General features: G+C 44.3%; 2 protein-coding genes across 8 annotated transcripts in view; both read left to right on the forward strand.

Moving 5' to 3' along the window:
• Window positions 1-11,818, forward strand: part of F8 (coagulation factor VIII) — an 82,077-nt gene extending 70,259 nt beyond the window's left edge. For all 6 annotated transcript variants that reach the window (XM_083484588.1, XM_083484589.1, XM_083484587.1 and 3 more), the window contains 6 exons: window positions 44-129; window positions 3,162-3,317; window positions 6,375-6,519; window positions 7,129-7,277; window positions 9,320-9,496; window positions 10,313-11,818. In XM_083484588.1, coding sequence (XP_083340714.1) covers window positions 44-129; window positions 3,162-3,317; window positions 6,375-6,519; window positions 7,129-7,277; window positions 9,320-9,496; window positions 10,313-10,468 — 869 coding nt within the window. In that variant the 3' untranslated portion in view covers window positions 10,469-11,818. The remainder of the gene's footprint in view (window positions 1-43; window positions 130-3,161; window positions 3,318-6,374; window positions 6,520-7,128; window positions 7,278-9,319; window positions 9,497-10,312) is intronic.
• Window positions 11,819-13,598: 1,780 nt separating this feature from the next.
• The window catches only part of MPP1 (MAGUK p55 scaffold protein 1), a 44,506-nt gene continuing 36,846 nt past the window's right edge, over window positions 13,599-21,258 (forward strand). The window contains exons 1-3 of one of the 2 annotated variants that reach the window (XM_083484750.1): window positions 13,599-13,707; window positions 17,169-17,508; window positions 20,868-20,997. The gene's annotated coding sequence lies outside the window, so the exon portion shown is untranslated. Of the gene's footprint in view, window positions 13,708-17,145; window positions 17,509-20,867; window positions 20,998-21,258 lie in introns of those variants that run through there. The other variant, XM_083484751.1, reaches the window with a different exon arrangement.

Raw genomic sequence — 21,258 nt, forward strand, 5'->3', positions numbered from 1 at the left:
TAATCTAATCCTATTCCTCCTTCCTCCACTTTTTCTGTCCAAGGTCAATGGGTCCCCAGCCTGGCCAGGCTTGACAAATCTGGTTCAATCAATGCCTGGAGTACTGCAGAAAAGAATGCTTGGATCCAGGTAGGATTTATTAATCAGGAAGGGTGTGTGTGGATCTTGCAGGTGAATAGCACTAACACCAGTCTCAGAGGGGTGCAGAATCCTCAAACTAGCCTCTGCCTCAGGCAACGGTGACAGTAAAGGTTTTTAATTCCAGAGAGGAGCCATATTCAGGCTCCTTTCTCAAGCCTTCTACGGAAGTGTTAACACTTGATTAAGACTACTGCCTAACCCTACTCAGGAGCTATATTCTCACAGATTAGCAGAACCTATGAATGGGGGCAAGTGCCATAGCTCCACCACTACCCTAACCACCTTCCACAAGTTGGAGGGTGAGCATTTGCAGTGAAGAGCCAACCATGCTTGTGGATGCTCTTAGGTGAGATGGAACTCTGGTTTCCCAGGGTTCTGCATCACACAGGGAGCCTGCATGAGTACAGGAGACGCCTTTATGGTGATGGTTGCTTACTAACTGTGGAAGGGGGATAGTGATGGTGGTGGCAGCAATGGGGGGGAGAGTGGACTTAGTGAGCTTATCTATCTTCATGCATTCTACTCACTCACAGACAGCTCTTCAACAGAGCAGTTGGACAGTTTTTTATACTTAAATTTTATACTTAAATTTCATACTTAAATTTTATACTTAAATTTTATACTTAAATTTTATACTTAAATTTCTGGAGAATGCGTGAGCGAAGAGACTGGGGCTGCCCTCCGAGCCTTTCCTCTGGCACATTCAGAGCCTTTGCATGCCAAAGCTTCCAAGAAAACTGATATCCCAGTTGCTCAGGGTTCCAGATCGCATGGAGCCTATATAGATGTGAAGCCTCCCTCTCTCCCTTCAGACCTTTTGCTCTGTATGCTCAGCGTGACTTGCCCTCTGCATCTGAAACTGTAAGTCTAAATCCCTGGAGAGGGCAAGTGTAAAGAAGCAGCTCTTCTGCCCTTACCACAATTGCCTCAGGAGGGAGGCCTACTGTGCCTCCTTCCAAGTTTTTAACCCCTTATCGTGGCTGGCAGTGGAGGCAGGTACACTAGGGCAAATAGGGCACTGTCTCTGCCTCAGTCTCAGGGCTGCCCGTGTAGATAGAGCTCAGCAGGGAGGAGGAGGAGAAGGACAGAACTAGTATTAGTTGGTTCTGCTATCATTGGCTTTCTTGGTCCAGCTGCTGTGGGGCAACCTGCCTCATGCCCTTCCAGTCCCAATGCGCTGTCTAGGAAGGAACAACCATGGGCTATGAGCAGTCATGAGGTAGAGACCAGTGAGCCCTTCATGTCTCCACAGGAACAAGAGCTGCCTGTGGATAGGCAGGGTGAAGCAATTTGTTTTTAGGTGTGTGTGTGTGTAGATAGACAAATAGATGATAGATAGATAGATAGATAGATAGATAGATAGATAGATAGATAGATAGATAGATTTTTTTTAATCCCAGAAATTTGCTGCCCTGTTCCCCTTAAAAGGAGAGGCAGGACACACACACACACACAAAATATACATATACATATACATATACATATACATATACATATACATATACATATACATATACATATACATATACATATAGATTAGTGGCAGCCTTCTCTTCCTGAACATGGATCTTTCCTAGCCCTATCCGAAGATGCCAAGGACAGTGGTGGCTGGTCCTCTCTGGGGCTGGTGGGGAAGAAAGCAGGAAGACCAACAGGCAGTACAGTAGAGCCAGATAATTCTAATGTTTGCCCTCTTGAGTTTTACAAGGGGCAACACTGAGACTGAGAAGGAAGCAGATGGGCAGGGCCACCCGCTGGGTAGTCATAACTAAGAAGATAGGTGTAGGAGGAATTGAAATTGAAATACTTTATTGTCACTTGTCCAACTTATATACAGTGAGATTACACGAGCACCCCCATTCAGCTCTTTTAGTCTTCATTCCCCTCATTTACTGACGCACACCCACCAAACCCGAAAGTCAGTTGCCCTGTTGTTATCTTTTCATTCAGCAGCCTAACAGCCCACGGATAGAAGCTGTTCTTTACCCTGTTGGTGCAACTAATCATGCTTCTATATCTTCTGCCTGGGGGCAGGAGATCAAGAAAGTGCCGGCCAGGGTGTGAATCATCCCTGATAATTTTCCTCACACTCCTGAGGCAATGTTCTTCCGCTATTTCATCCAGCGGATTCATGAGACAGCCCATAATATATTGTGCTGTATTCACCACCCTCTGTAGGCACTTCCTATTAGATGATGTCAAACCAGCGTACCACACCGTGATGCAGTATGAAAAGACACTTTCTATTGTTGACCGATAGAAAGAGATCATCAAATGTTGATTGACATTGTTCTTCCACAATACTCTGAAGAGATGGAGTCTCTTTTGGGCTTTCTTAACCACCTGGGTTGTATTTATTTTCCAAGTAAGGTCTTCACTGAGATAAACTCCTAGGAATTTAAAGGAAGAGACTCTCTCCACACAGTCCTTGCTGATGTACAGTGGGGCTAGTTCTCCTCTCTTCCTCCGAAAGTCCAACACCATCTCCTTTGTCTTGCTGATATTAAGGTGCAAGTTGTTCCCTAGGCACCATGTAGATATTTTTTGGACCTCCTCTCTATACGCTGATTCGTCTCCACCTGTTATTAAACCCATTATGGTGGTGTCATCTGCAAACTTAATAATTGCAGTAGACGGGTCAGATGATACACAATCGTATGTATACAATGAATACAGGTAGGGACTTAGTACACATCCCTGTGGTGTGCTAGTGCTGATTTTTAAGGAATTAGATGTTACATGTCCAATCCTCACTGTTTGTGTCTGATCTATCAGAAAGTCTTTATTGAATTGGGACTGAAGTTGGTGGTGTAGTGCCTTGTTTGCCCTAATGGACAAGCCTCCATTGGTAAAGGATTGAACCTGGAACTTTCTGAATGCAGAGCTTTTGCTCTCTCAAGCTCAGTATCATTTGCCCTGAGAAGCAACCTCTCTCCCTCTCCCTCTGCTGTCTCTGGGCCTCATAGCTTCCAAAAATCAATTGTCTCACTTGGTGTGAATTCCTGCTTTCTATTGTCCAGGTAGACCTGCTGCGACAACAGATCATCCATGGGATAAAGACACAAGGAGCCCGGCAGAAGTTCTCCAGCCTCTACATCTCCCAGTTTGAGATATTCTACAGTAGTGATGGAGAGAAATGGAAGTGTTATAAAGGCAATGCCACCAGCTCCAAGATGGTGAGTGCCTTTTCTCCCTCATCTTCCTCTAACCAGAAGGCAGAGAGCAAAGAAAGTGGAAAGGAAGAAGGCACAAAGGAAAGCAAAATTTCACCTTGATCTCCACCCCCCCCCCCAGTATGCAGACTTTGCCATTGCACATACAATAGCAAACATGTATTTTTGCACTTTGGATTGGAAGTGCAACAGCAGAGATTATTCAGTATGTAGCTCACAGGTTTGTTCAGTTTTTGGTGTAAGCTACCTAAGGGGTGGTGTTTGTGTTGCTTAGCAACCATTCAGAGTGGCGTGAACTTTACTGAGGTATCATGTGCCCTGATTTGCTGTATAGTCCTGAGGAATTTCTCTTCTGTATGTTTAGGTGAATGTCCCTCTGTGATGCACAAGGCCTGAAATAAGAAAGACAAAACAACCCTGTTTCACCTTTCTCCTCAAATTATATGCAGTTTTACTCCATTTCCTTAGGAAAGTGTTATCAGGATTTTTCTCTCTGAACTCCAACTGCCTTATTTAAGTGCCTTTGCTAACGTTTAGGACTTTGGAGCAATAGAAGCAGAACTTATGCTGTAATCCTTACTTCAATTACTTGGAAGTAAACTTCATTAAATTCAGTGTGTCTTACTTCTGAATAGACATATGCAGGATTGCACTGTCAGAAACAATCAGTAAAAAAAAAACCCAAGCCCTTTGACCCTGGGAATCTCCACCCAATGCAAAACATAGAATGATGTGAATGTACATGACCTTCCCAAATTATTACTAAAGTTAAGTACAGTGGTGCCCCGCAAGACGAATGCCTCGCAAGATGGAAAACCCGCTAGACGAAAGGGTTTTCCGTTTTGGAGGTGCTTCGCAAAATGAATTTCCTATGGGCTTGCTTCGCAAGACGAAAATGTCTTGCGAGTTCCTGCGGGTTTTTTCCCCTCCCCCCCTTTTTCCCAAGCCGCTAAGCCGCTTATCAGCTGATCCTAAGCCGCTGATCCGCTAAGCCGCTAAACCGCTTATCAGCTGATCCACTAAGCCGCTAATAGCACTAATCCGCTAATGGGCTTGCTTCGCAAGACGAAAAAACCGCAAGACGAAGAGACTCGCGGAACGGATTCTTTTCGTCTTGCGAGGCACCACTGTACAGGTTCTTATTGATAAGAGAGGGGACCTGGTAGCCCTTCAGGTGTTAGATTCCAACTCCCAGCCAGCATGGCCAGTGGTCAGGGATGAAGGGAACTGTAGTCCAGCAACATCTGAAGCGCTGCACATTCACTAGCCCTGCTCTAGTTGATTGCTTAATATTTTATAATTAACAGAAGAGTAGATGATCTGACTTGCAAAGCTTTGAGTTGAGGGTAATGAGTTGTAGTGTTGGTTCAAGGAAAAAAAAGGTATAACAGAAAGGAGAGTTCCTGGATTCCAAAACCCAAGTTTGGGGCAAGTGCTCTTTGGTGAGAGAATCCCAGCAGAGATTTAAAGCCATAAAATGTGCAGCAAAGTAAAGTGCAGAAATTAAAGGCTGCTAGACTTTTAAAATATGCCCTTCAAAGTGAGTTCCAAAATTGTCCCCTTAAAAAAGTTTCTTTCCAAAGTTTCCCTCTTCCTCATCGTAGAAAAAGGCCATATGTTTGGTAAGTTAAAATTGGTTTACTTACAAACACTCCCAAGATTCATGTGCTTTCCCATACAACATTAAGAAAAAAACGCACAGGCAATAAAACTTGGCTTAGTTACAAAGTAGCGAAAGGTCCTAGATTAGAGGTTAGCCTCCTCACACGCTGAGTTTCTCGTGTAGACGACGGTTACAAAATTGGTCAAGCCTGGCAGGACAGCTTACTCTGTGGTATTATTCATGCATTAATTAGACTTATGCATGTTTATTAAATGAAGCTGCTTATCCCACACTACGTGTGGTGTAATCTAATGTTTACTCAGCAGTCAGTTTCATTGAGGTCAAGTAGACTTACTCCCTAGTAAAAGGATTTAGATTTAGGATTGTCGCCGCATACATTCAAGAAATCATGTGAAGTTGCAGAACTTACTTGTGAGGACTAGTCATATGGCAGAAAGCTATTGAATATTAACTTCTTTATTTTGTTAATGCATACTCTTCTTTGGGTAGTTTAAAAATGTACAATTTTAGACTGCAATTTCACAGTCGCTTTTCGGGGAGTAAGCCCTCTTAAGCTGAGCAGAACTTACTTCTGAGAAGACATGTAGAGGGTACTGCAGTTATTGTCATGCACCCAGGTATTTTTAACCATGCTCAGAGCTTCATAGACTCCACAGGTCACACTTTGTACCAGACAAGTGCAAACATCAGTGGTATTATTATGAAGGATTCAGCATCCTTAGAACCTCAGCTTTAACTTAAACGCAAAAGCAGAACACCTCACCAAGTTTGTAGTCCTTAAGACTGTAGTGATAGGCTATGTTTAAATGTGCAGGGAATTCCTGGTGAACTCTCTCAGAAACCTGTGACCAAGAGCAAACCAGTGCTTTTTACCCCTCTCTACAACTAGCAAAATTGGAATAAATTGGGACAAACGGGAAATATTCAAGTGTACTGAACAGGCATACTTTTAGAAGGAATTCAGCTTTTCTTAGCAAATAATTTGGATTATCTTGGCATAGATTTTTTTTTTTTTTAGCACACACCACCTATGTAAGATGCCTCAAAACTAGGTATAGAGAGTAAAAAGGTGAAATATAGAGAGCTGCCTTACACTGTGTCAGAGCATTTAGCTCAATATTGTCTACACCGACTGGCAGCCACTCTCTTGGGGTCTTTCTCAGACATATTTAGCAATGCCAGATATTAAGTTAAGGACCTTTTGTAAGAAAAGCTTGTTCTCTGCTGCTGAACTATGGCCCTTCCCTTGCTATTCCAGTTAAATTAATATTTTTAAAGGGTATGTGTCACTAACCTCATGACTTCCTAAAACTTCTCTTTGTTTTTATATGGAAAGCTTGCCTTCAGTGCCAGAGTGTGGATTCCATGCAGGCATTGCATAGCCCCTGATCACAACTTCCATTCCCACCTCGGTGTTTTTCTCTCCTTGCCTGCAGATATTCTTTGGGAACGTGGATGCAGCAGGCGTGAGAGACAGCAGCTTTAACCCTCCCATTGTAGCCCGCTATATCCGTCTCCACCCGACACACTTCAGCATCCGCAACACATTGCGCATGGAGCTCATCGGATGCGACCTGAACAGTATGGCAGTGAGGCCCTCTCATCCTCCACATTCATAGAATCCGTAGGGTTGCAGAGGTGGAAGAGACCTTGGAGGTCCTCTGTTTCACCCCCCCCCCTTGCCTAGTGAAGAATCTGCCATATAAGATGCAACTCTAGCATCCCTGAGAGATGGCTGTCCAACCTCTGCTTAAGTATCTCCAGTGAAGTACAGCTCACCACCTCCTGAGGTGGTCTGTTCCACTGTTGTACAGCTCTTTCCCTTTCTCTTGATGTTTACCTGAAATCTGTTTCTCTTCCCTTTCCACCCATTGGTTTTCCTTCTGTCCTCTGGAGCATCAGAGAACAGGTCTGCTCCATCTGTCATGCCTCCCCTTAATTCTTTCTTGTCCAGGGTTAACATGCCCAGCTCTTTCAACCATTCACCATAGGACTCGGTTTCTAACCCACAAGAAGTGTTGGAAATCTACATAAGGTTTCTTACAACCATGTCAGCGCATGGCAAATGTAAACTTGAAGGTGTGACCAGAGCCACTTCAGGAACTAAGGGCCTCCCTTGGCAGGGTGGGAAGGAGAGGGCTCTTGAGGGCAAGTTGAGGGTCATGTTGTTTCTCCACTTTTCTCTCCTAGGCTGCTCTATGCCACTAGGAATGGAAAGCAATGCTATCTCCAATGAGCAGGTCTCAGCTTCTTCCTACATCAGCAATGTGCTTTACACTTGGTCCCCCTTTCTGGCCCGGCTTAACTTGAATGGGAGAGTCAATGCTTGGAGACCAAAGGTAATTTTGTGTATGGGCAGGAAGGATCTAAGGCAGAGCTGGTGAACCTGTGGCTCTCCTGCTGTCATACCAGCTCCAGCCAGCATGGCCAATGGTCAGGGATGATGGGAGTTGTAGTCCAACAACATCTGGAGGGCCACAAGTTCCTCATTCCTGCTCTAGATTGTTACTCAGCATTGTATGATTAGCAGGTGAATGGGTGAACTGACTGTTGCAAAGCATTGAGTTGGAGATGGTATGAAGCATTATGATGTGAAGCATTATCTGTGGTGGACTATGTGCAGTGCAGTCCTGTTTAAATCCCACCTCCCGGCTCCTTCCCTTCCCAGCTGTGCTCTGTGCCCTCCTTGAGTGCCTGGAAGGTGTCCCTGAATGTGTGTGTGTGTGTGTGTGTAGAAACCAGAGGTGGGAGAGAAATTTGATTTTGCTTGCATTTAAACAAAAACCTACCTGATTCACACTCTGTTAACCAATACACTTACTGAAACACAGCTATCCTTCTAAAGTCACATTTTCCTGAATTTTGTGATGCAGTTCTTCAGCCAAACAATGCATACATAAATGCTTATTTTAGGGGAAAGTTTGCCTAAAAATAAATATGATGGCATATCAAAATGTAATATAACAGGGAAAATTTCTTGCAAAATGTGTACATTAGCCAAAGTGCATACAAAAGTATATATTAGGAGAAACTGATTTCTATGGGACATTTCAATTTAAAAAAAATAATAAACTGATGTGGAAACTTGGAGAAGTGAAGACTGGAAATATGGAAATCAAAATGGGCATATTTGCCCATCTCTTAGGGTATATACATATGGGAGAAGGTGGCCCTGCAGAAGCTGTGACCACAAGCTGTGAAGGGCTTTTTTTTAAAAAAAAATGTCCTCCATGCTATTTAACATTTATATGAAGCTGCTAGGAGCTGACATCAGGAGATTTGGAGTGAGGTGTCACCAATATGTAGATAACACCCAGCTCTTCCTCTCTTTTTGATCTGAATCAGGAAAATCATAGAAACATAGAGTTGGAAGGGATCCTGAGTGTCATCTTGTCCAACTCCCTGCAATGCAGGAATCTCAACTAAAGCATCCATGACAGGTAGCTAGCCAACCTCTGCTTAAAAACCTCCAATGAAGGAGCGTCCACTACCTCCCAAAAGAGTCTGGAGGTGGTTGAGGTATTAGACTAGTACCTGGAGGCAATATTGGACTCCATGCGGGCCAGTAACTTTAAGCTGAATCCTGAAAAGAAAGAGGTGTTGTGAGTCCAGGAGGCAGGGAGATGTCCTGCCTTGGACAGGGCAGCACTCCCCTGAAAGGGGGAGGTCTAGCTTGGGGGTGCTCCTGGATTCAACACTGTCACTGGAGGCTCAAGTGACTAGGAATGTCTTTTTCCAGCTCTGGCTGGTTTGCCAGCTATGACACCTTTCGGACAGAAACAAATTTGCTATGGTATTCCATGCTCTGGTTACTTCCCAATTGGATTACTGCAATGCACCCTATGTGGGTCTTTCCCTTGAATATAGCATCCAAAATGCAGTGGCCAGATTACCGACTGGGGTTTCCTATAGAACTCATATGACCCCTGTTTCAAAATAGAACAGGTTGCCGGTTAATTTTCGGGTCCAATTTTAGGTGCTTACACTCATGTTTAAATAACTTAGGTCACCAATACTGAAAGACTGCCTCCTTCTCTACAGATCCTCTTTAGTTTTAAACTCAGCAGAGGGGGCCCTCTAGTTAGTTCCACCACCCTCAAAAGGTTCATGGGCTCATGGCCTGGGAGTGGACCTTCTCTGTGGCAGCCCCCTAAGTTGTTGAATTCCTTCCCCACAAAGATGTGTTGTACTTACATTGTACAGTATTTTGTATGCTTGAAGACGCACCACTTTGACACAGGCCTTTGACCCTGCTATCTTTTGTTGTGCAATGCGCTGAAGAGCACTGAAGTTAAAATGGGAAAAACCAGAGAGGTTTAAAGAAGTGTCCCAGGGCAGCCATAACAGCAGGCACTTGAAGGCCTCACTGTCTTTTCCGCAGGTTGACAGCTCAGCGGAGTGGATTCAGGTGAACTTTCGTAAGACCATGCGGGTGACTGGGTTGATGACTCAAGGTGCAAAGTCTGCCTTCACCAAAATGTTCGTGAAGGAGTTTTCTCTTTCGAGCAGCCTGGATGGCAAGCACTGGGCCTCTGTCCTACAAGGCGGCAAAGAGAAGGTAAATAAGGCCTACACTTCTGGGGTGTCACTGGTGCTCCTTTATTCCAGCCAGTGACGGCTCCCTTGTTTTTCTCATTTGTATGTTATATGTCTTCCGGGTGGGTAGGTGGCAGGGAGGCAATTTTATTTCTTTGTTTAACTCAAACTATATGGCACACTAACATGCTTTAAAAACAGAAAGCATTGTGGAAAATTAAGATGGCCGTCTCTCCAAGGTAAGCCAACAATATATTGGAGATGTTGTGGGTAGCTCTGGACATCCAAAGTTTTTTAGGAGAAGCCTGGGCAGGTGTCATTAATAGGTGGGTGGTACTGTGGTCTAAACCACAGAGCCTTCAGGGCTTGCTGATTGGAAGGTTGGCGGTTTGAATCTCCGCAACAGGGTGAGCTCCTTTTGCTCTGTCCCAGCTCCTGCCAACCTAGCAGTTCAAAAGCATGCCAGTGCAAGTAGATAGGTACCACTGTGGTGGGAAGGTAAACAGCATTTCCATGTGCTGCTCTGGTTTCCATCACGGTGTTCTGTTGCGCCAGAAGCGGTTTAGTCATGCTGGCCACATGACCCGGAAAGCTGTCTGTGGACAAACACCGGCTGCCTCGGCCTGAAAAGCGAGTTGAGCACTGCAACCCCATAGTCACCTTTGACTGGACCTCACCATCCAGGGGTCCTGTACCTTTACCTAATGGGTCCCACAAGAGGCCAACGCTGCTATGTGGCAATAATGGCCTGACCCAGCCCCGGTAAACTTTATCTTCTTTTTCAAGCAGCTTTAGAGGTCGAAGGAAGAATTAATTATCCCGCCCACCTTCTTTTCAGATTTTCCAGGGAAATCAAGATCATTTCAGCCCAGTGGTGAACCTCCTAGACCCTCCACTATTTGCTCAATATTTGAGGATACACCCTGTCCGCTGGAATAAACACATTGCACTGAGGATGGAGTTTTTGGGCTGCGACACCCAGCAGATGGCCTAGCCTGGATGCACCTGCACTTTTGCCAATGCAGCGAACTTTCAGCAGCCCTTGTGCAAGCCACCCACGCCATGCCAGCTGGAACAAGCTTATATCAGTGACATTTGAGCGAAATGATTTCTGTCACCCATATATTTTTGATAATGTTTTTGTAGCGTAAGAAACAAAAATCATTGTAAGGCTCATGCTTCTGCACCGATTACTGGAAACATATTGTTTCTTGCAATACGTACCTGCAGCGTGGTTCTTAGGGCCAAACTAGGGGTAATATTAACTGTGTGTTTGCAATTAATGTGTCTAGTTGTTGTTGGTTTGTTTAAAAAAAGGAGTTGTTTATGAGTGTGGGGCGGGAGATCAGGACTGGATCTATGGCACACGAGGAGGAGGTAAAATGATGGTTCTCCACGCTGCAGTGCTGCAGCCCTCAAAAAAGGGTTCTTATTCACCCAATGATGAAAGCTTCTTATGATGCCGGTGGCAACTTCTCACCTGGAATGAATGGCGATTCTGAGAGAGTGAGATGTCCCATAATGAGCATGATCTTCACTGGGGGCCCCATGGCTGCTTTTGAAATTTTAAAAAAACTAGACATGTGAATTTAAATCATGTAATCAATGCCATATTATTTGGTTTGCTTACTGTAATTTTAATCACAGTTACTTGGAAGTAAGGCCCACAGAACTATGTGCATCCTATTTTGGTCCACACATGCATAGAATTAAGGTGAGTAAAATAAGGAAATATTTTCTAGCATCAGTGTTATGAGAAAAATATAAAAACCCATTGAAATATAAAATGTGAATGAGTCCTAAATAGACAGATATAGTCAGTAGAACAGGGATCGCCCCCCCCCAACCCCTGATGCTGTTGTACTTTAATTCATATCAGTCCCAGCTAATGGTCAGGAATGATGGGAGTTGTAGTTCAGCAACATCTGGAGGGCCACAGGTTCTCCACCCCTGAATTAGAATTTGCTACATAAGAATAGAAGAAGAGCCCTGCTGGATTATACCAAAGGTCAGTCTAGTCCAGCATCCTGTTTTCCACTGTTGGGCAATCAGGTGTCTCCAATTGTTTGCTTAATTCTGTTTCAAACCATCCATCGCATGAAGGTGGACAGTTGATAAACCTATCAAGTCACTTCCTTCTTTGTGCTGTATAAGAGCCAATGCCACAATCTTAACCATGTGTTTTCCATCAGGAGAAGACATACACTTTCAGATCCTTTTGGATGTTGTTACAAAATGTGAGTGTGTCAAGCATTTTTATGCCTTTCTGTTTTCAGATTTCTACCTGTGCGTATCTGTAGTCAGAGAACAGTGCCTCATGATTAAAGACCACTTGTCTTGTTAAGATCTGTACTTTCTCCTCTTGTTTTCCTCCCTTGACTGATTCCTGAGCTTTCCCAGCATTAAAAGTCCTAGCTGCAAGCACAGTCAGCATTAATAGCAGGTAATAATTAATTAGTGAGGGAGGCCTCCTTCTGCAGTTCATAGTTATTTTCTATAAACTCCTGGGATCTCAAATAACTGGAGAGGCAAAACATGTTTGACTTATTATTTGATTTTTTTCTTGATTTGCATACCACCTTTCAAAAGACCCGTCCAACGTTGTTTGTTGTACTAGCAAGAAAAGCAGTCAGAAAAGGAACAACATTGGTCATATATACACACCAGTCATTTAAAGCACATGGTTTCCCACTAAGTAGTTTGCCCCCTGGGAATTGTAGTTTGTTCAGGGTGCTGGGAATTCTAGCTCCATGAGGGGCAAACTACAGTTCCCAGGATTCTTTGCTATAACTGGTGTGGATGTGATCAACAAGTACACCAGCATAAGTTTTAAAAGAGAATCTAAGAGCTGGCATAGAGGTGATAAGGCTTAAGCATGTGTAAAAGGTGGCTTGACAGATTTCCCTAAGAGAGAGTTCTACAGCCATGGTGCCAGCACTGAAAAGGCCCTGCCCTTGTTACCAGCCAATCAGATCGTAACAGGTCATAGGGCAGAGAATAGGGCCTCTGAAGTTGACTTTAGGGCCACAGTACTATCATTAGGACACAAGTGGTCCTTGGGCATTTGAGAAGGAACAGCAGATTGTGGCCACAGGGATACCTTGCATCCATGACATCTAGGTTTTGTGAGTGCTAAAGCCCCCGCTGTAGCCTTGGCTGCTACCTGGTGAAACAGCTGACTGTACAACAATAATGGAACAGGGCAGAGGCTACCAATCATTTGTCAGTGCTATCCCAGCTGCTACAAAATTAAAGATAATGACATTTTTTAAAGAACACGACTCTGCTTTCCAACAAGTAAATTAAGCAACACCAAGGTAGGTTAGCAAAGAGTGAATGACCCAAGGCCCCGTAGTGAATTTCCTGGCTGAGCCCAGGGTTCCCTAGACACAGCCCAACACTATTTATTTATTTATTGTGAATTGTTTTAGTGGGTGTATTTAATGTAAGCTGCTTCTGAGAGCCATTATAGCTGAAAGACAATTTTATTAATATAGTGACTCAATAAATAAGGCTACAGAACTGCTTCCACTTTCCTGGGAGTTAGGAAACTTGCAAAATACCTGAAGGATTTGGGGGGCACATGCCCATGACATAAATTTGAATAAAAGTTGTGTGTATTAATTTCCACGCCTGGATGTGGGAAATTAAGACTGGGTGTGGCTGTGCTCTTGCCAGCACTGTTTATTAGAGTGAGCCTAACTTCCCTATAAAGGAAAGTAAACTCTGGGGGGGGGGGTAAAGAAGAAAGGAGGGAAACAGGTGCCAACTTAAATATTGTGGGTACCCAGGTAAGCCCTACCCCACATAATTGATCACATGACACAGTGCATGCATACTATTTGAATGGGAATGCCCATCCATCAACTTTGTGTCCATCAAATATTTTATTGTGAGGGACGAAGCCCCCATGCCCCCTGGGAGTTGGTTCCTATGGAGAGAAAGAAAGCTGCAGTAGATCTGAGATCCATTGCAAAAGACCCAGGGTTCAGGTGCTCTGGACTATCCGCTAAAAGTACCCATGTTTCTAAGTGGACATTTATAGGATTGTGCTGTACATCTTCCCAGGAATGTTGCTGTTAAAGATACAGGAGTGCCTTTCGAGGTCATGCACCAGTATTCCCATATAGTTGAGAGCTGTGATGTCACAAAGGTGGTCTGGTTCCATGTGGATATTGTGGAAATCAGGCAGAGCTTCTGGTTGTGGGTTTTTCCACTGGCATCTGCATCACGGTATGTTGAGCATAGTACTAAAAACATGGGTTTACTTATGTGCCTTTTAACCAGGGCTGACTCTGCTATATCTGATAATGTAGCTGTCAGCTCAGTGCCCAGCACTTATTACAAAATCAATAGCATATTAAAGGTTATTTTAAAGCTGCTATTGGTAGCCCCAAGAGCTGTGCGTGGAATCTGTGATTGTGACAGTACAAGTGTAAGATTAGTGTGCATCTTAGTGTGTTCATATATGTGTATTGTGATAAGCTGGGCTTTTTTAAAAATGGGGGGGGGGGGAGCGATAGATTGCAAAACACCTCCAAGGTATGTAACTGGACAGGTTCCAAGACATGCTCAAATGTTCCAAGGCCAAATACTGCTTCAAATCAAGCCTGTCTCAGGAGGAACGAATTGCATTCTGCACCACTGAGCGATTAATGGGGTGTGAAGTGCCTGCCTCTGCTATGACAAATGATGTATATCTGCAGCATGATCTGCTCAGTAAAATAAGGGCAATGGAAAGACAATGGAAAGGAAATTGTTGATTGCCTGTGAGCTGCTCTGGATTAAAGGAACATTGCCCTGTCAAACCATCGTTTTAAAAATGGATACTGTTCTGATTTCTGGGTGAGCAGGTTTTTCCTAATACCGCACAGCAACAGGCCTATAAATGTGCAGAAATACTTTTAAAAGAAATTATTTGCTGGTGTTTAAATATTGTCAGATTGGGAGGAGAAAATATTTATTTTTTAAAATAGTGGTTAGTATCCCACCTGTCACATGGGAGGCTCAGGTTCTTTTAAGGATTGGATAGCTCAGTTGTTTAGAGCATGGTGCTGATAATACCAGGGTTGCAGGTTCGATCCCCATATGGGACAGCTTCATATTCCTGCATAGAATATTATTCTGTGATTCATATCATAAAGATATCAGGACGGTGTACAACAATACAACATGAAACACCATTATAAACGCTGCAAATAATCACAAAAAGTGCTTGCAAAGGCCTGTCAGCATGCAAAGATGCCTGGAAGTCAGAAGAGAATGTTCCTGGGGAAGCCCAGCCAGATGGACAGGGTATAAATAAATTATAATTATTATTGTTATTTATTATCTCTGCTGGAAGAGTGTTTTACAGCATGGGACACTAAATGCCCGGGGACACTAAATGCCAGAATCCTAGCAGAGGCCAGTCGGGCCTTGGCAACATGGGGTGCTTGTTGACAAAACTGATAGAAAACTGGCCAGAGAGCTAGCCTGGGTGTTGTCTGTGTACTGCTGAAGCCTGAAACAAAGAGAAATTAGACATGCTGCCACCCGTACCCCCTCAACATTCCAGCTAGATCCACAATTAAAGTGGGGTGGGGATACATCTGAAATGACTCCCCCCTGCTGCTTTAACCTAGGGTTGCCAGGCATTCCCGGGGACAGCCCCCGGATTTGAAAATCTGTCCCCGGACAAATTCCATCCCTGGAATGTCCCCAGATTTGCAAATCTGTCCCTGGGAAATGCGGCAGCGGCAGCAGCCCGGAGCCAGCCTGTTACTGCAGTTGGCTCTGGCTGGCTTCAGGAGCTGCTCGCTGCCATGGCGCCCGCCATTTTTCTGTGCCACAGCGATGAGCAGCTCCTGAAGCCAGCCAGAGCCAACTGCACTACTAGGCTGGCCCCTCCTGGGCAATGGCTGCCCATCTGTGACTCCCAAGCCTCCCCTGATCTGTCAGAACAAAGGGGGAAGGGGGAAGGAGATCGGGGAAGGCTCAGGAGTCACAGGCACGCGGAGTGCCGTTGCCCAGTTTTTTAAAAAAACTCGCATTTAAGTTTCACAGTGGGAAAGAAGGGCTTTACTCCTTTATACAATATGCATGTGTGCTTGGGCCCAGGGTCTTTTGCCTCAACATCCCCACTATTGACTCCTTGTTGTTACCCAGCTTCAAAAAAAGAGTGTCCCCCGATTCATTGGGGGGGAAATCTGGTAACCATACTTCAACCATCATGGGCAAGTGTGCTGGTGACCTAGAACTGGACGACAGAGTGCAAGGGTTGCTGGGCCAGGATAGTCCTACACGCTAATATATCAGGGGCCAAACCTGAGGCTTAGGGACTGCCCTTGGTGATGACAAGGGGATGCCCCCCTGCTGATGTAATGGGAACAGGCCCTAGAGATGGAGGTTAAATGGGAGAGGGGAGGGCAGAGCCACCCCAGTATCTGTGCTAGAATTTGTAGCTGGTTCCTGCGGAGTTGAAGCTTACTGCATGCACAGCCTTCTTAATAAATGTTATTTATTAAAGGCACTCTCACCCACCTGGAGATTCAGGCCTGCCACTTGCCACTTGGAGGGGGCCAGGCAAGCCTGGAGATTCCAGGTCAGACCTTGGAGGTAGGCAATCCTAGTCATGGCCCATTGCCATGCGGTCAGTGGACCAGGGGGACTACGCAGAGGGCCTTCTCGGTAGTGGCGCCCACCATGTGGAATGCCTTTACATTAGATGTCAAGGAGATGAGTAATTATCATCATCATCATTTTTATTATTATTATTTGTATGCTGCATTTCCACAGTTGAAACTATGCTCAAGTCGGCTTACAACATGGCACGATTGACATAATTACAAACATAACAGAAGTCATAAACAATAAATAAAACCCATCAAAAAGTACACAACCAAGTGGAAACAATTTCCACGTAAATCATAAGATCTAAAACTAAAGATACAACAATAATATCAATAACAGCAACGGCTCTCTCAACCCCCCATAATCTGTTCAACAGCCTCAGCTTTTGTAGCTGGAGTCAGTCAGCACTCCACTCTCCCAGGCCAGATGGGAAAAGGACAGCAAGGCAGGGTGCAGGTCTTCCAGGGCTCACAGCCAAGATGGTCTCATTTAAAACAACACAGATAAAAATAAAAACGATTTAAAAGAGGAGCCCTCCTTGCTAAGCAGCAGCCGCAGTCCTTGTGAGGCCTGTCAAGCCCTACCCCAAGCCAGGTGGAAAGAGGCAAGGGGCAGGGCCCTTCAGGCCTTCGGCAAGCAGGCCTTTAGGAGACATCTGAAAGCAGCTCTATATAGGGAAGCTTTTTAAGGTTTGATGTTTTACTATGTTTTTATATGTGCTAGAAGCTGCCCATTAAAAAAAAAAAAACTTCCCTATACAGGATTGCCTTCAGACAGCTCGGGAGTCGAATAAATCCATACCCTCCAAAATTTCTCCAATGAAAATAGGGACATCCTAAGGAAAAGTGGGACATTCAAGGATCCAGTCAGAAACCGGGATGTCTTCTCTAAATCAGGGACACTTGTCTTCCTGATATTTGGTAGGAGCCTCCTTTCTTGTAACTTGAATCTATTGATTGGAGTCCTACCCTGTAGAAGAGCAGAAGAGAATCTGGCTGTGTCTACCATGTGGCAGTTGCTGCATCTTATCATTTGTCCTTTCCCTCATCTCCTCCTACCCCCCATTCACTTGTGTTTTTTAGATTCTTCTGGCCTCAAAGACGGGGGTTTGCTCAGCCAAGACGGCTGTATGTGTGTTTATGTTTTGTGTGGACAGTCCAGAGAAATCACTAGGCTTGACAGAATCCCTGCAGCCTGCGAAAGCCATGGATTTGACACGGCACAAAATAGTGCATGCCCACATGCTGTGCCTGGCAGTTTGTACCTCCTGCATCCAGGGCATCTCCTCCCCTGCAAGGATTTCCCGTGCATTTGTCTCTCTCAATGGGTTTAGAAGGCGCACCGCTTCAAGACAAATCAGGAGGCCTCCTCTGTCTCTGCAGTTGAACACAAAGGAAATGGATCCGGGCCTTGAAATCCACCGTAAGTTTTTAAATTTTATTTGAAGAACAGCTACATAATAATTAGTGAGGAGACTGCATAGTTGTCTTATTATTTTTTCATTGTTTATTAATTTAAATGCTGCTTTCATGCCCAAATGACTTCCAAGTGGTTTACAGGTATAAAACCACAGGACCGTAGGCTTTATACTGATGGGATGTGGGTGGCACTGTAGTCTAAACCACTGAGCCTCTTGGGCTTGCCAGTCAGAAGGTTGGCAGTTCAAATCCCCAGGGTGAGCTCCCGTTGCTCTGTCCTTGCTCCTGCCAATCTAGCAGTTTCAAAGCATGCCAGCGCAAGTAGATAAATAGGTACCTCTGTGGTGGGAAGGTAGATGGTGTTTCCATGCGCTCTGGCGTCCGTCACGGTGTTCCATTGCACCAGAAGTGGTTTAGTCATGCTGGCCACGTGACCCAGAAAGCTGTCTGCGGACAATTGCCAGCTCCCTTGGCCTGAAAGCGAGATGAGCACCGCAACCTCATAGTCGCCTTTGACTGGACTTAACCGTCCAGGGGTCCGTTACCTTTACCTTTTATACTGAGTCAGACCCATTGGCCCATCTAGCTTAGTATTTTCTATAGAAGCAGCCTAAAGTTTACTCGCACCCAATATGTGAATGATCACATGCATCACGCTGAACCCAGAAGTGACCCAGAGACATCATAAAGATGTCATGGAAACATCACCGAAAGGGCGGAACGGGGGCAGACTGGGGTGCTTGCAAGCTTTTTCAATGTGTTTCAATTATCTGCAATTTCACTGACTATAGCAGTGCTCTTCAACCTCGTGTGCAACTCCCACCTTCCCTGACCACTGGCTAAGACCACTGGATGTTGTAATGCAATAATATATGGGCACCTAAGTTTGAAGAACACTGGTCTATACTGACTGGTAGTTGTTCTCCAGGGTTTTAGGCAAGGAACATTCACAGCTCTACCTGGCGGTGCGGGGATCAAACCTTCTTCAGGCCAACTTGAAACCTTCGTGCAAAGCTAATACTTTGCCACTAAGCTATGATCCTTCTCCAGTTTTATAAATCAGTTGAAAAGGCAACACATCAATAAAATACAAAATAAAGCACTGAAAACAAAATGTGCCTCAAAGCAAACCAATTAAAAAGCATAACTATTAAGAGAGGAGGTAAAACAATTAAACCAGGAAGTTTTGCAAGGCGACAGTGGGGAACCTTTGACTCTCCAGATGCTGCTGGACTCCACAGCTTGGATCAGCCCCAGCCAGAGTGTTAAATAGTCCAGGATGATGGGCAGTGTAGTCCAGCAACATCTGGAAGGCTGCAGGTTCCCCACCCCCGTAACAAAATCTGGCTCCAGTGTGCTATCATTAGGCACACAGCCAGCCCAGGGCATTTTGCTGCCCTAAGCAAAACTGAAAATGCCTCTGCCCATCCACTCACCTGCTGCTACACACCCACACAGAGCTGCTCACTTGCACGCCACCTGAGGCAGCTCAAGGAGGCAGGTGGTGGTGGTGGTGGCAAACAGAGGGTAGGTCCACCACTGGCAGGTGGGATCTACTGCCTGAGGCAGGTCAGCTCTGTCTTAGGGTTCCATATTGGTCAAGAACGTGCAAAGAACGAGCTCAGAATTAAAGCCTACACTTTATATAAATACATCTGAAGGCTCAGCAAATGAGATCAAGGATCTCTGGCAGCAGTTCTGGGGAAAAACCTTTGCCTCCTTGAGATGCTGACACTAATAATGGGTCAAAGGTCTTCCAGACTTTGACTTTCATACTGAAAAAACACACCATGAAATTTCTTTTTAGTTTGTCAGTTGGAACCACTTAGTGAGTTTTGAGCCCCTGGCTGTTGCAAGCTTAGGTTGGCCAAAAATCTTCCTGAGCGTAATCGATTTAAACTATCTTTCGTGTTTTTACCTTTGTTTTCTTGTGTTTGTTTATTTCTTCTGTCCACTGCCACAATATATTTTATGGTGGGCAGTTTATACTTTTAAAATATATATATACAAGAACTAATAAATAAAAGCCCCAGGACCAAGAGGATGTCCAGGATTCTGCAATCACAAGTGATGTATTTGAGTCTTCCCTAATCAGCAGCTATCTTCAGCCAATAAAGCAAGAGCAGCCAACATGGTGTATTCCAAATGCTGTCGGACTACAACTCCCCAAACCCCCATCAGTTGGCCTCACTGTCTGGGACTGATGGGAACTGGGGTCCCAACAAAGATGTGAAGGGCACCACTGCTACCTCTGAATTAATACATCTCTCTGAGGAAAATGTATAATTAGGAACATACACAACCCATCCCCTGGTACTGCTATGATACTTCTGCTACTAAGCTCCTTTTGCCTGTTCTAGAGAAAAAAACCACCACAACAATGGTTTGAATCCAGAGAAGAGCTAGTGGAACTCTGCTTGTGCAATATGCACTTATTTTGCTTTGCGCCAGGCCAAAAGCCACTCCTATGGGTTGAGAAACCTCTGGAAAAGAATGGAATGGGGCATGGAGAGTGGAGCAGGGCAAGGAAATCTGAAGAATTTGGATTAAAGAATTTGTTAAAAAATCTAACAAACAAACATCTATTGTTTTCAGTAAACAGTATACCATAACCAAAAAGTAACAAACAGACCACCAAGAAGAAGAAAAGAACAAAACAATAACACCATGTTAGATCACTCATAGAGCTTTTGTATCAGAATTCACGAGAAGATTTTTTTTAAAAAAACCGAATTTGATAGAATCACCTACAAATTTTTATTTTTATTTTTTATATACTTTTCAGATATATACATTTCACTGGTTTTACAATCATTTTGACATTTTAAAACTTGATTTCCTTCCCTCTCTTTCAGCAGTTCCTTAAATTTATTTTTAATATCTTCTGCATATCCAAATTAATTTTACTTATCTTCTTTATATATATACACTCTTATGTAGCTGCAGGTTGTTACAATAATCCTGCCAGTGTTTTTCTCTGTTTACAATTTATCTGCAAATATTTGATAAACCATTTCCATTCTTTTACTGTATAAAAATTTTGTTATCTTGATTTCTTATTCTTCCACTAAGTTTCACCATTTCTCCATATTCCGTACGTTTTTCTATCCATATTCTTTGCTGGGACTTCTTCTTTCCATTTTTGGGCAAGTAACATTCTTGCTGCTGCTGTATACATGAATAAATTTCTATAAAATTTAGGTAGAAAGGCTCTAGAATCACCTAGAGATGCAGAATCAAATTTCCTTCCCAGCTAGCTCTGGAGGGTGAGTTCTTCAGGTGAGTTCTTCCAGCCACCAGAAGTGGTCACACAGGGAGCCACTGTCAGTTTTATTTTTTGTGCCTTTGCTGTCTCCCCCGCAGGTGTTCGCCGGTCCTGGCTGTCAGATTACCTGGATGATGTCTGGACTCATGTCTTCCACTCTTTCCCAAGATCGGCTCTGTACGCCTTCCCGGCTGCTTTGGGGATCCTGTTCCTTCTCTGCTGTGCCACGTAAGTGTCATAGCAAGGGATTTATTCCACCTCCCAATGTCTGAACTAAGGTAGGGATCAGGGCCTTGTAGACCCTCCAACCATCACTGGATTACTACTCCCATAATCTCTGATCAGATGGAGCTGGTGGGAATTGGGAGTCCAATCCAGTTCCCCGAGCGGTTTAGCAGCCAATCCCTCTTCCCAGGAAATTCTGCGAATTGTAGCTCTATGAAAGGAATAGAGACCAATTCACAGCATCCTTAATAAACTACAGCTCCC

Source organism: Podarcis liolepis, assembly GCF_965112155.1.
Source record: "Podarcis liolepis genome assembly, chromosome: Z".
NCBI classification, from domain to species: Eukaryota; Metazoa; Chordata; class Lepidosauria; order Squamata; family Lacertidae; genus Podarcis; species Podarcis liolepis.